The sequence below is a fragment of the Capricornis sumatraensis genome, chromosome 4 (assembly GCF_032405125.1).
Source record: "Capricornis sumatraensis isolate serow.1 chromosome 4, serow.2, whole genome shotgun sequence".
Lineage (NCBI taxonomy): Eukaryota > Metazoa > Chordata > Mammalia > Artiodactyla > Bovidae > Capricornis > Capricornis sumatraensis.
This window is the reverse complement of record NC_091072.1, coordinates 108291206-108305738: the sequence shown is the minus strand read 5'-3', so window position 1 is coordinate 108305738 and position 14533 is coordinate 108291206. Positions and strand designations below refer to the sequence as shown.

The 14533-nt window shown below is 39.6% G+C and overlaps 1 protein-coding gene across 6 annotated transcripts in view; it reads right to left on the bottom strand.

The window, feature by feature from the left end:
* The window catches only part of NR1H4 (nuclear receptor subfamily 1 group H member 4), a 79929-nt gene that overhangs the window by 42785 nt on the left and 22611 nt on the right, over positions 1–14533 (bottom strand). For 3 of the 6 annotated variants that reach the window (XM_068969925.1, XM_068969927.1, XM_068969926.1), the window contains one exon: positions 3695–4060. In XM_068969925.1, coding sequence (XP_068826026.1) covers positions 3695–4060 — 366 coding nt within the window. Of the gene's footprint in view, positions 1–3694; positions 4061–9556; positions 9667–13779; positions 13866–14533 lie in introns of those variants that run through there. The other 3 variants (XM_068969922.1, XM_068969924.1, XM_068969928.1) reach the window with 2 other exon arrangements.

Sequence of the window (14533 nt, the reverse complement as noted above, 5' to 3'; positions counted from 1 at the left end):
GATCCCCAAAGGGCAGATATGTTGCTGTGTTCCTGAAGTCAACAGTTCTTTAGCTTCCTGACTCCCCATCTTCTTGGACAACAACTACCCTAGCATTCCAGTTCTGCCTGTGACTTAGATTATCCTCCTGGAACACAGCACAGATGCTGCTCCTGTGCCCTTCCAACTTCTGTATGGATTTTCTCTGCTTGAAATTCCGTTTCTGCTTTACTTTGTTGAACACTGACTAATTAATATGGTAAGTAACTTGCTTAGTCAGCCAAGAAGTACAGATTCAATGCATGCCTGTCAAATCCCAGAGCTTACACTCCCTTTGATGGAACATTATGGAGTGAGATTCCTTTTGCCTGTGGTAAATGCAGATACGCAAGGGGTGTGGGGTGGGGACACCAAGTTGGCCAAGCTGTTAGGCCCGCAGGTGTTGGTTCCTTGGCTTGTAGTCTACCCTATTCTGCGCACCTTCTCCCCATTCACTAAGCTAGAACAGTTTTCACTTGTTCCCTCAAGTGTGTTAGTTGCTCAGTTGTGTCTGACTATTTGTATCTAGTCTTTGCAACCCCATAGACTATATAACCCACCACTATATAACTCCTCTGTCTATGGAATCCTCTAGGCAGGAATACTGGAGTGGGTAGCCATTCCCTTCTTCAGGGGATCTTCCTGACTCAGAAATCGAACTCTGGTCTCCTGAATTGCAGACAGATTTTTCATCAAGAAAGCATGAAGGAGCCAATTATTGATTTTTCAGTCACTAAAGTCTAAGCCCCAAGATCCCAGACACTAATAAAATTTCCCCAAATTGGAAGAGGCAGATAATCAAAGAGTAATGGCACACTGAATATCTGAGAAGGTCCTGAACTCTGTCCCTCTCATCCCCTATTTCTCAGACCGAGTCCTGGGGATTAGGTTTACTGAAAGCTTATAGGAACTCCACATCATTGGGGAATCCTAGAATAGAGGGATTCTTGTGCTTTTTCCAGGGGAGAGTACGGGGAGGCGCCAGAGGTTCCCTGTACCTATTGAGGTTTCCCTGGGGAACCAGGCATTCCAGGTGACACTGTGGGGCTGGACAGGAAGGAGGAGTGTGGTCAGGACACTAGGACAGTGCCTCAGAGACCTTTCCCACTAATGACTGAAGATCAGAAAGAACATTCTTCCCCAGATGCTGGACTGAGTCCCAACCCTGCACCCAATCCCTCCATGTGCATGCGTGCATGCTAAGTAGCTTCAGTTGTGTCTGACTCTATGCAACCCTATGGGCTGTAGCCTGCCAGACTCCTCTGTCCATGTGATTCTCCAGGAAAGAATACTGGAATGGGTTGCCTGACCCAGGGATTGAACCCATGTCTCTTACCCCTCCTGTGTTGGCAGGCAGGTTCTTTACCACTAGCACCACCTGGGAAGCCCAATCCTTCCACAATGCTATGTAATTCTGGAATTCAGAGGAAATCTCAGAAAAATTCAGTAGAATCATCCTGAGTTAATGAAATGAGGTATCCACCAAGGCTTGAAATTGGATTAAACCCAGTTACATAAAAGAAGAAATATTTTTCTTGCATGCATACCCTGAGTGTTGGGCTCTCTCACTGCACAACTCCCAGTTAATTCTGATGCTGGACTCAACTCTTTTACAATTAAGGTCAAGAAGAGTTACTGCTCTAGAACAGGGGTCAGCAAATTACAGCTAGGCCCATGAGCCAAATCGGCCCACTACATGTTTTTTATTCTCCTGCCTATTTTTGTAGGCTAAGTAAAGCCACTCTTTTGTGGCTGAGTTTGCCAAGTTGTGTAATTGCAACAAAGATCACTACAGTGCAAAGCCTACAGTATTTGCTATCCATCTCTTTATAGAAAAAAAAAAAATTACCAACGCCTGATATAGAACATGGGCCTTGCCTGGCTCTGTCTCATTTCCTGTCTTGCACTCTTGTCCTTTTGCTGTCATCATGGGGGCAAAGTCTCATATCAAAATCAATGGAAAAGCTCTGCCTTTCTCTGCTCTTACAAATGTATCCAGGTTCAGATCCAGCTTTTCCTCCCTGAAGTGCCCTGAGAATCAGTCCTCCTTAGACCAGACTTCTGTACCCTTGTCTCCTGACCCTGCATTTGCCTACCAGCCTCCCAGCTCTGACTTTTCTTCTGTATCCTTTGTGGGCATCTCATCCCATCTGCTTTTGGAGTCGCTGTTTCCTATGGTTGTCCACAGCACTCTGATCTTCCTCTACTCACTCCACCGCAGCTGAGAATTCTGAGAAGAACCAGATTTCACGCCAGCCTTCACCTGTGAGGGGGCCATCTGGCCCAGGTTATTGACTTCAGGGTTTTACTCCCTTGGCTTGGATAATACCAGTATTTCAGTGCCTAAATGGAGCACTTGATTCTCTTCCTTTGGCCACCACGTTAGTCAATGTTAGCTTGAACAAATAGCTCAGAGAGCAGTAATAAAGGCTCTGGAGTCAGCTTTAGAAGCAGGAGGTTTGAGGCTATGTCCCTTCTTACCTAGGAAGTGATGAGCACGGATTTTCATTGTGTCATTCCCAAAAACCACTTACTCCACATTTTCTACATACCAGACACTGTTAGATGCTGTGAGGTGCAGCAAAGCTGAAAAAGACATAGTCTATGTCTTCAAAGAATTTACACGTTCTTTTTATCCATATGGACTTGACTCTCCACAAAAAGGATAAAAGTATTTTGAAGGCCATAAAAGAATCTTTAAAATTTTCTTTATAGACCTGTCTTAATTTTTTAATTTGGGGTATAAATACTGCTTTGGGGGAAAAAAATCTCATGAAGTCACATCAAGTTTTAGACAAGCTGATCATCTGAACTTTCTAAAGTTTGAAATATCCTCGACCATTCTTCTGTAGCTGGGTCCTCTGTTTATTTTTGTGGCAATCACTGGCATCTGGAAACACTAAAGTGGCCTACCATTTAACAGATTCTCCTCAAGGGATAGTTCTTAATCAGCTTTCAATGACCTAGACGCTAACACGGTAGCATCCCATAAATACTTGCTGAATGAACAAATTAAAAAATAAATAGGTAAACCTAGTAGTCCCCTATGTTCTTCCTCTGAAATTTTACAGACTTATAATTTGTGCCCTCATTAGGGGAATGATCACATAGGGATTCATACTGAGTCATTTTCATATTTCATATGTTGTATTTTGTCCATCCTATACGGATTGCAATTTTATTGATTCCCCTACAGCACTTCTATGTCCCTGCTAAGTGAAATATTTGTTGAATATCAGCTATTTCTTTTTGTTTCCCTCTGTTTGCCTTCCTCTGTCTCTTTCTCAATTAGAGTACATGAAAATGTATTTTTAAATATTTACTGAATAAATCCTTATTCTCCTTGACCTTAATTTTAAGACAGAGGAGTTCAGCAATGTCTCTTTCTTAAAAAGACAATAAAAACGAACAAAACCCACAATCATAAATTCCTTCTAACTATATGTGAGGTTGTGAATAGGGAAAATGTTAGTTATATCCAAGCTAAATACTCTAATAAGATCTTCCTAGAAACCTATGACATCCCAATGATGGTGAGGAGATTAGAAGAGGGAGAAGCAGAAGAAGAGAAATGGGAAGTTATTTGGGAAAAGAAAAGAATCCAGTTTGAGGGATTTCAACAACAAATATAGAAAAACCTTATTAAGGAGAAAACTGCCAACCAAAAGACGTTTACCTTTGCATCCCTCACAGGTCAGGGCGTTATAGTGATATCCAGATGCTCTGTCTCCACAAACAACACATAGCTCATCCCCTTTGATTCTTCCTGCTGATGCTCCCAGTCGGGCCTTCTTTGTTATGGGAATCTCCACTACCTCAGTCTCTCCCTGATAGAGAGTCTCAGCAGGCATTCGCCTGAGTTCATATATTCCAGGAGAGTACCACTCTTCAGGCTGCTGGGGATAGAAACCCACATTGGAATAATAGGAAGAAGGGGAAATCTGTGGTTGAACCTGGGGAAACTGAACGTTGTTGTATTGTGAGTACGGTTCCACTTCTAGATTCTGTCCCAGAGGGCCTGCCACTTGTTCTGTTAGTACACCTGAAAAAAAGTGACAACAAAACTGGAATTGATATCATCATTCTATAAACAAGAGGCAGTTTAGCATATGGTTAGGAGTACAGGCCCTAAGGAAAGACTGAAATATTTAAATATTTACATTAAAATTTTAACATAAAAATTAGCTTTTTACAGTAAAAATACTATTAAAAGATTAAACGACAAAATTAAAAGCTCAGAAAGATATTTGCAACATAGAGGACAGACAAAACACTCATATCACTAATATGTAAAGAGCTTTTGCATATCAACAAGAAAATATTCAACACGGAAAAAAGGAAAGCATGCAAGCATGCTTAAAAGAAAAACAAAAAGGAAAGTTGGAAAAAATTCAACAATTCATAGTAAAAAAGATAACAGGTAAACATACAAATGCTGTCTTTTGTCATTTCTGTCTCGTGAAATCCTATGAAGTGGATAACAGTATTATCCTCACTTATAATTGAGTATTCCAAGGTTGAGAGTAGTTAGGCAACTTTACTCCTACACACCTAAGTAGCTGAGATTTAAACTTTGAGTCTGACTTCAAAGCCCATGTGCTGAATTGTTCCTCTCTGCTGCTGCTGCTGCTGCTAAGTCGCTTCAGTCGTGTCCGACTCTGTGCGACTCCATCGACGGCAGCCCAGCAGGCTCCCCCATCCCTGGGATTCTCTGGGATGACTGCAAACGTGTGATGCTTTAAAGAATGATGGTAAAGATTTCCTCTTCCTTCTTTTATACTTGAGTTTACTAGTCCCTTCAGTGCCCCCATTTGCAGGTAACCTATAACTAGGCCTGCAAGACTATGCATGATCCTACTGTTTCTTTCTTTCCCAGCCATTTCCCAGTGTTCTGACTTCCGTATTCCTTGAATGTGCCTTGCTCCTTCCAGAATCAAAACCTCTCCCACATGTTGCTTGCTGAGCCTGGAACCTTCCTCCACACAGCTACCCGCCTCCAAGAACATCATCTCGCTGTTCTCCACTTATCTTTAAATTTCCCATTAAGTATAGCTTCTCTTGGGAAGTATTCCTTGACCCTGGGTTCTGGGAGTCTTGGTTCTGAACCTAGTTATATGGCACTTACCTACACTGCCTAGGCCTCCCTTATCTGTAAAGAGAAGACTCCATGCTTCATGATATTATAGTTCTTCTTTATATCAAAAACTTCTATAAGTTTATGACCAACAGTTTATGGGCATTACAATTAACAGCCTTTCTACAGTGACAAAGTGGAAAATATGTATGTTAAATATTAGTTGAAAGAAAAAAAGCTTTCTGCATTGATCCAGGAAATGATTAGTGGAACACAAAGTATACAGTATCTGTGTGAAATCAATTTTGTTTCTTTCATGCCCAACTTATCTATATAAAATCAGCACTGAGTCAGTATATCTGTCAAACAGTTTTGGCAATGGTGCTTTGTCTTATGACCACAAAATGGAAGAATATAAAAATATGGAATTATTACAGAAAAAAGATAAACCATATACAAAATTTGGATCATTTAGTAGCTAAATATGATTAAAATTCCTGGAGTGAATACAACTGAAAATAGTGAAAAGCATTAAAATCATTAGTTTCACCTAGATTTATCCTCCAACCCATTTTACCCCTACTCAACTCCCCATTCCACCCCCAGCCCCAGATTCTCTCCATCTACAGGTCCAGTAAAGTTAGGCAACTTGCCTGAAGTCACATAATCAATTAAAGACAGAATGTTGATTCTCTAGAATATAAAGAAATGTATAGTCATTTTCTCTTTAAAATTCCAAGATCTCTGAGCATTCTTTCAAGAAATCTTTTACAAATCAAGACACCATGGAGTTCCAACTCAAGTCAAATCATGTTATCAGTATCATATCAATCTCTCGAATCATTTCAAATTAAACAGAAAGCTTTCACAAAGACATCAATTCTATCACATGAAATTAATAAACAGGGTGAGATTATGATATCAGTACACACAGTATTATTAAATAACACCTTTATTCCCAAAGCACATCCACTTCTAGTATTTCATAGTGTTCCCACCAAATCCCCACAGAGCAGAGACAATACATACGCAGGCAACTTACAATTAAAAGAAAAAAATCCAGCATGAAAACCACACTCCAAAAGAGTGGAACAAGAGCTTCCATGAACTGACTATAAGATCTTAAACAACTGCCTGACATTTTTCTGTTTTCCTCTGTAAAATGAGACTACTAACAACCAGCCTTCCTATCTCATAAGGTAGTTTTGAGTATAAGATACAGTTTCTGAGAAAAAGTTTTGACAAGTTAAACACCATAAAAAGGCATGTTTGTTTCCTAAAGAACCCAGCAAAATCTTGATTCTAATTACAGTTAATTGATAGTTAATTAGTAAATATTAATACACATTAATCTGTTTTGATATATTATCTATCTTTTAAATAAGGTACATATATATATATATATATATATATATATATATCTTACAATTTGCTAAACACAGAACTAGGTTCTGAGAATAATACAGTGAACAAGACAGAAAAGAGGCCCCAGACTTTCTCTTGTTTGTGTGCTGGGGGTGGGGAGGGGTAAAGGTATGTCAAGGGCTGGGATAAAACCAAGTAAATGAATACAGAATTTTCTGACAGAGCATAAGATGTGGAGAGGGCAAAGGTAGGTCAACTTTAGAGTGTACTTTCTGAAAAGGTAAATTTATTTTTGCTTTAATACAATTTATGAATGATTTCTTAAGAATCAGTTTATCAAGAAATAGGAGAATTTGGATTTCTTTATAATAGGAAATTTTCTGTGGGAGTTTAGGGAAGAGTTCTTAAATGGGAACACTTGAATGGACTCCGGGATAGTCTGAGACCCCCTGCAAAAGGAAGAAAAATTTTCTGGGTAGAGAGTCATTTAGTAGCATTTAATAGTTTCTCTAAAGGACTAGACCAAAGGGAAATTTCTGAGATGGAAGCCCTCTATAGCTTTCAATGTGTTAGCGGCTAACCATGTGGAACAGTGAACACTTGAAACATGGCTAGTGATAATGAGGAAATGAATTTTTCATTTTCTGTAACTTTAAATAATTAAAATTTAAAATAGCCACATGTAGCTAATGATGCCATATCCAACAGCACAGCTCTAAGGAGTTTGTGACCAGAACCACTGGGTACCCAGATGGGAGAATCAGGTTCATGTGAGAAGGATGGCGCTTTTTCTTGAACCTGTAGTTAATTGCTGATGAGACCAATAAAGGGTTCAGATTATATCCAGTTTTTCTCCCTGGCACAATGCTGATGCTGGTAAATGTTTCATGAATGTTTGTTGAAATGTTTCATGAATGGAAAAACTGCCTTCTTGTCCTTTCTTATTCCCTAACCCATGGTTCCTCAAGTAGATGATACGACTTGGTTTGTGAAATTGTTTGCCAGTCCTGGTGCCAGGCCTTTGTGATGTTGGTGCCTCTTCCCACCAAGTTTGTCAACCCATCGCCTGCTCTGTGACGCCTGGTCCGGTTTCCCCAGGTAGAATTAATCTCTCTTCCCCTCTGCACACCCTGGTACTGCACACTCAGAAGTGTGTACCATTGCTGCTGTTGGTTTACAGGCTCGTGTTTCATGCTATATCATTTAGGGTGGTGGGACATATGCATTGCAAGCATCCGGCCATGCAGACAAATCTGGATTCAGTTTACCTGCAACATGCTGGAAGTATGAACTTGGGAAACACACTGAACTTCTTTAAGCTTCTGTTCCTTTCTTATAAAGCTGGGGTAATATAATACACTACTATGTATAAAATAGATTAACTAGTGAGAACCTATGTATAGCACAGTGAACTCCACTCAATGCTCTGTGGTGACCTAAATGGGAAGGAAATCCAAAAAAAAGAGAAATATGTGTACGTGTAGCTGATTCACTTTGCTATACAGCAGAAACGAATACAGCATTGTAAAACAACTATACGCCAATAAAAATTGATTTTAAAAAGGATAGGACAATATAGTAATTGAAACAAAATATAGTACCTAGGTGAAAGGTTAAAGATAACCTAAGAAAAAGAATCTAAACTGCCCTGACTAAGCATAAACATTCAATACATTTTTGCTATTGTTGCGGTTAGTCTGTGGACTTTAGGGGAATACATTAGATTCAGTTCAGTTCAGTTGCTCAGTCGTGTCCGACTCTTTGTGGCCCCCTGAATCACAACACGCCAGGCCTCCCTGTCCATCACCAACTCCCGGAGTTCGCCCAAACTCATGTGCATCAGTCGGTGATGTCATCCAGCCATCTCATCCTCTGTCGTCCCCTTCTCCTCCTGCCCCCAATCCCTCCCAACATCAGAGTATTTTCCAATGAGTCAACTCTTCACATGAGGTGGCCGAAGTATTGGAGTTTCAGCCTCAGCATCAGTCCTTCCAATGAAAACCAAGGACTGAACTCCTTTAGGATGGACTGGTTGGATCTCCTTGCAATTACTATATATTATATTCCCTTTTTTCCTTCATTTGTGGCACCTTATAGAGTGCCTGACACAGTTTAAGTCTTTAATAAATGTTTATTAAATTGAAATGATGGGGAATTTGCTTCTCCAGCTTTCCATCTACTTTAGATTACTAAATACAGTCTCAGTCATTTTAAAATAAAACATTTAACTAAAATAACATGCTGCAAAGTTTACAATCAGAAATATGTTCAAAATTACAATTATTGTAAAAATGACGAGTTTCTCTAGCTGGAAATTCGAAAGGTAAGCTTCTGTTTTGAAAAAAATATGAAAACAGACAATATTCTTTATACTATCTATATTTTGATTATAATCTGTATTTTAGTTCAGAGAAAAGAAACATACTGGGCTTAATGCTGAACTCTTTACTCATCTGATTTTCCATTGACTTTTGGGAAAAACCTGTTGTGAAACTATTTCGATAAATTTTTTGGATCTCTTTTTATTTTTCTCACCATAACCCACAGTTTGAAATAAATCTTATATCATGATCCTTATACACACTTACACATATGTATAAATAATCTGAAACAAAATTTCCATGAAATAACATGTATCCTTACCCCTGACTGCACTCTGATATTTCTACTGTACTTATTCAGTTCTAAATTTTTAATGCTGGTCACAAGTCACAAAATAGATGTCATGACCCACTAGGATCTAAGACTCGCCATTTTAAAACATTGCATTAAACAATGTACTTTAAAATGTTTTTTCAAGTGTCTGAGGGCATTAATACTTTAGCTGCCTCGTGTTTAAACTGGAAGAACTGCGCTACTTTGACACAATATCCAGTGAAGAATTGTAGGGAAAACACACTTAGATTTAATCTCTATGAGATACCCACCTACCTCGAGCCCTACAAAAATCACCCCAGCCAGCTTTTCACCCCAGCCTTCTGGTTCTGACTGAGCCATCTTTGATGGAGATCTGTTGCTGAATCTCAAGCAAAAGTCCCCCACGTTTCCTCAGTCCATTGGCAGAAGCTCCACCGCAAGCAGCTGTGAACATTCTCTTACCTTTAGCGGGCTTCATGCTCATCACTTCCATGGCGAATCCTGAAGATGTGTGGCTGTGACAAGGACTGATTTGAACTGGATTTTCTAACTCCTGAAACTGCATTACCATTCTTAGCTTACTCACAGCAACTGAAAATGAGACTAGGTGAGGAGTAACAGAGGCCAGAGGTTGTACGGTTTACTGATTAACTTCATTACTGAGCAGAATATTTGTAAATGTTTATGAGAAAAGTCCTCAATGCCAAATTGCCTAGTAAGCTGGAAACCAGCCTCTTAGATAAACATTTTGGGGGAGCACATTCCAATTTAGGAATTTTCAGAGGATAGATTTTGGTTCAGTGACTCTAAAAGTAGATTTGAGGGTCTAGAGCCATATTCTGTTTTGGCATTTGTTCCTCTCAAAAGGGTACAGAATGGTATAATTTTGTAATGTCAGGAAACATGAAAGCATAACACTGAACGGTGTGAGGCCAATTAATCCGGGCTTATACGCAGTGTTATGGGTAGAACTGTGTCCCCTCCCCACAGTTAGTATGTGGAAGTTCTAACTCCCAGCTCCTCAGCATGCAACATGGTTTGGAGATAGGGTCTTTACAGAGGTAACCAAGTTAAAATGAGGTCATTAGATTGGTTCCTAATCCTGTATGACTGGTGTTCTTATGCAAATGGGAAATCTGTATTTCAGATACAGAAGCTCAAAGAAAAGGTGGTGCAAAAGACACAGGGAAACATCATCTACAAGCTAAGAAGAGGCCAGAAACAGATCGGTCCATTTCAGCCTTCAGAAAGAGCCAACTCAGCCTTGATTTTGAACTTCTAGCCTCCAAACTGGTACAACAATACATCTGTCATTTAAGTCACCCAATATGTAGTATTTTATTACACCAGCCTTAGCAAACTAATACCTGCAGGCTTCCTTGGCACTCACTAGCTCTCTGGATCACAGACAAACTACTGCCTCAATTTCCTCGTCTGCAGAATGGGACTGATAATCACACAACCTCAGAGAGTTGTTATGAGGATTCAATAAAATAATGTTTATTAAATGCTTAGCACACTGGGTGGCTACCCATCATCATTATATTGATATTTTAATTATTCAGCCTTGGACTCACATTGTAGGTTGGTTTGCTTCCTGAGTAAGAATAATTTCTGTGGCATAACCTGTGGATACCAAGCTTGTGATTGCAGGTTATTTTTTGGAAGGGAGGGCTTTAGAATAGGACTCAGTAGTTCTGGGGTTCAGCTCAGGGATAATGCAACCAGACATATCAACAGATGGTAAAAACACAGATAATATTTCCTGCCCTACTTCCCTTATGGACCTGTTGTGAAGATAAAATGACATAATAAATATGAAAGCAGTTTTAAAAGGCAAACATGATCTATATAAACATAATAATCCCTGCTAAGCCATTTCTACAACCTTTACAGGTTTACAAAGTGGCTTTCTATGCATTGGGCTTCACTGATGGCTTAGATGGTAAAGAATTTGCCTGCAATGCGGGAGACCTGGGTTTGATCTCTGGGTTGGGAAGATCCCCTGGAGGAGGGCATGGCAACCCACTCCAGTATTCTTGCTTGGAGAATCCCCATTGACAGAGGTGACTGGCAGGCTACAGTTTATGGGGTTGCAAAGAGTCCAACATGACTGAGTGACTAAGCGTGCACACACACACACACACACACACACACACACACACATTATCTCACCTGATTCTTACTTGCACGTCTTGAGGAAGGTATTATTTCTGATGCCCACTATCTTTTACCTTGTTTTGCAGACTTGAAAGGCAATTCAGTGAAGTTATGTGATTTGTCTTAAGTTAGCCAGCTATTAAGGGATGAAGCTAAGGCTCTAACCCTTGTGGTAGAAAAGCTAAAGCACACCTGCCCTCATTGCCAGGAAAGAGTTATGGTTCCTGGGTGTATTTCAGTTTGTATTGCTCAACCAAGAATGTATTGCTCAACCAAGAATCACCATTCGCAAAGCTGTTTTCAATTCTCAAAATATATTTTTCCCCTAAGGGTCTGTGCTGTTTGAAACAGTAGTCACTGCCTGTACACGGCTACTTAAATTTAAATTCAGTTCAGTTGCTCAGTCGTGTCTGACTCTTTGTGACCCCATGGACTGCAGCACGCCGGGCCTCCCTGTCCATCACCAACTCCCGGGGTTTAAATTAAATTAAATTAAATTAGAATTAATTTCTCAGTTACACTAGTCCCATTTTAAGTGCTCGGTAGCCACAGGTGGTTAGTGGTTACTGCATTAGACAAAGTAAACCTACTATATTTTTTATCACCACAGAAAGTTCTACTGGATAGCACTGTTGCAGATGGTACTTGGGAGCAATGTGAATGATATGCCAGTTGTGCCAAATGGGGGCATAAGCTATGATGCCATAAAAAAGGGAAGTTCCAGAGCAAACTCTAGCAATGATTTTCTGAGAACTATCCTTGAGAAGTCTTGACCAACAGATTTGAGTGATACAGTCTCACCGGAAAGAACTTCTCTTCTGAGAAGATGAACAGGAACGTTCTCTTAGCCTGAATCCTTACTCATCCAATTCTGATTTCCTGGTCTGGACTATATTTTGGTTGCCTACTCACTATCTATGGAATCTTAGCAGATTATTTAACATCCTTAGATCTCTATTTTCTCATCATCAAAAGGGGAATAGTAATGGTATCTACCCTATAAAAGTGTAATGAGAATTAACACTAATGGCAAATAGAGTATTTACAATGTGCCAGGCATTCCTCTGAGAATTCTTTAAATGAGATAAGTAACTTCACAAAGTTAAGTAATCTGCCTATGACCTCATGCCAGTGATATGGGACTGGCATAGATGGGACTGAATGCAGAATCCACTAACCAATCTAAAATACACTTCACATGATGCCTGACATGTAGAAAGGGCTCAAGAAATGGCAGTGGTTATGATCACATTTTTCTTTTTTAACCACTGTAAATGTATAAATTTGCAGCCTGATTTCATAGTCAACCTTTCTCAGTTTGGTTATCCTGAGCGTCCCTGAGACCTGTTTCTTAGCCTGCAAGGTTGAGAGCCAGGCCCTGGATGGTAGTGGATTCACCAACTAGCTGGTCAGCCAGTACCTCACTGCATACCTCTTCCAAAAGATGCATGCCCTATCTGAAAGAAGCAGTAGTTTATTTTGTAATAGGGAAAGGTTCTACTGATATTTATTTTCCATCTCCCATTTCTTAACCTTATAACAACAGTACCAGATCTGAGAATCCTGGGAGAGCAAGAACCAAAGCCACAGTGAATTAATAAAAATCCTAGAGACTGCTTCAATCTGTAAAAGAGATATAGGTAATAAAAGGTAGTAACAAAATATTTAAATAAGGCTAAAGCAAAGCTCCATTTTGTCTGAGACAATGGTATCTTTCCATCTTCTGGAAACTTTCAGCTTTGATTCACCCACCAGGTCAGAACTACATTGACTTGTGTTAAACTCAGTGAGATGGAAAAAGACTTGAAATCAGATGTCAGAAATATTATACAACATTGCATCTCAAGACCTTTAATTGTATTTCAAAACCATCTGGCTGGTTCTGCAACATCTGAAAGTTTCTTTTAGTTTAAGCAAAAGACATAGGCAAGAACCAGATTTCAATAAAAATAAAGCTATACAGAGAAAATGAACATCAACAGCTGAGAAAAGCATAATGTAATGAGAAGTAGCTAAGGGAAATGAAGTATAAGTGGATAGGATTATTTAGGATCTGACCTCCTGTGACTTGCTGGACCTCATTCATAATGGGGCTTTGGAAACACTGTCAGAAACAATAATAAAGGTAACACAAAAATGTAGATTCTAGAACATGTTTTTTTTTTTTTTTCCTTAGAACACCCAGAAATTTAGCTTGATACTGTTGGTTTCTGTTGGCTCCTTGAAAATTCTTAGCACTCAACAATGTTAAGATCAACAGAATTTCCTCCATTTAATAAGTAAAGTGGTGCTTATCATTCCAAAAGTTTAAATAATAACAACTACGTTTCAAACCCTGGAGGAGTTATACTGCTTTATGATGCCTTCAGATTCACAGGACACTTTCCCACACAGTCATTCAATCCTTCAACAAACAGCGAAGTGTTATTATTAACCCTAATTTACAGGGGAGAAAACTGAAGTTCAGAGTTTCAACTGCCTCTGCAACTTTATTTCTTTCAATTTCATCACTTACTTCCACTCACATTCATTGAACTTTTCCCAGTAACACCGAGCTAAAGGAACTGGATTCATCGTACTTGAAATAGTTGGTATGGGGACATGAGACTTGCAGTGATGTGGATGAACCTAGAGTCTGCCATACAGAGTGAAGTCAGAAAGAGAAAAACAAATCTTGTATATTAGCACATAGACATGGAATTCTAGGATAACTGTACTGATTAATCTATTTGCAGGGATAGGAATAGAGAGGCAGATATACAAAACGGACACGTGGACACAGGCTGGGGAAGGACAGGGCGGGATGAATTGGGAGAGCAGCACTGACATATAGATACTACCATGTGCAAATGGCACCCCACTCCAGTACTCTTGCCTAGAAAATTCCATGGATGGAGGAGCCTGGTGGGCTACAGTCCATGGGATCATGATGAGTCAGACATGACTGAGCGACTTCACCACGACGATGTGCAAAATAGATAGCTATTTTGGAATCTGCCATATATATAACACTGAGAGCTCAGCTCAGTGCTCTGTGATGATCTAGAGGAGGTGAGGTGGGGAGTGGGTTAGAAGGTGGTCCAAGAGGGAGGGGATATATGTATGCCGCTGACTCACTTTGTTGTACTGCAGAAATTAACACAACATTGTAAAGCAAATATACCCCAATAAAAAAAGATTGTACCTTTTCTTGCTTATTCTGTGCTAAGAATGGTTTTCTGTTTTCTGAATCTTTCAAATTCTGTTATTTTTTTTTCTTTAGTTCTCAAACCACAATTT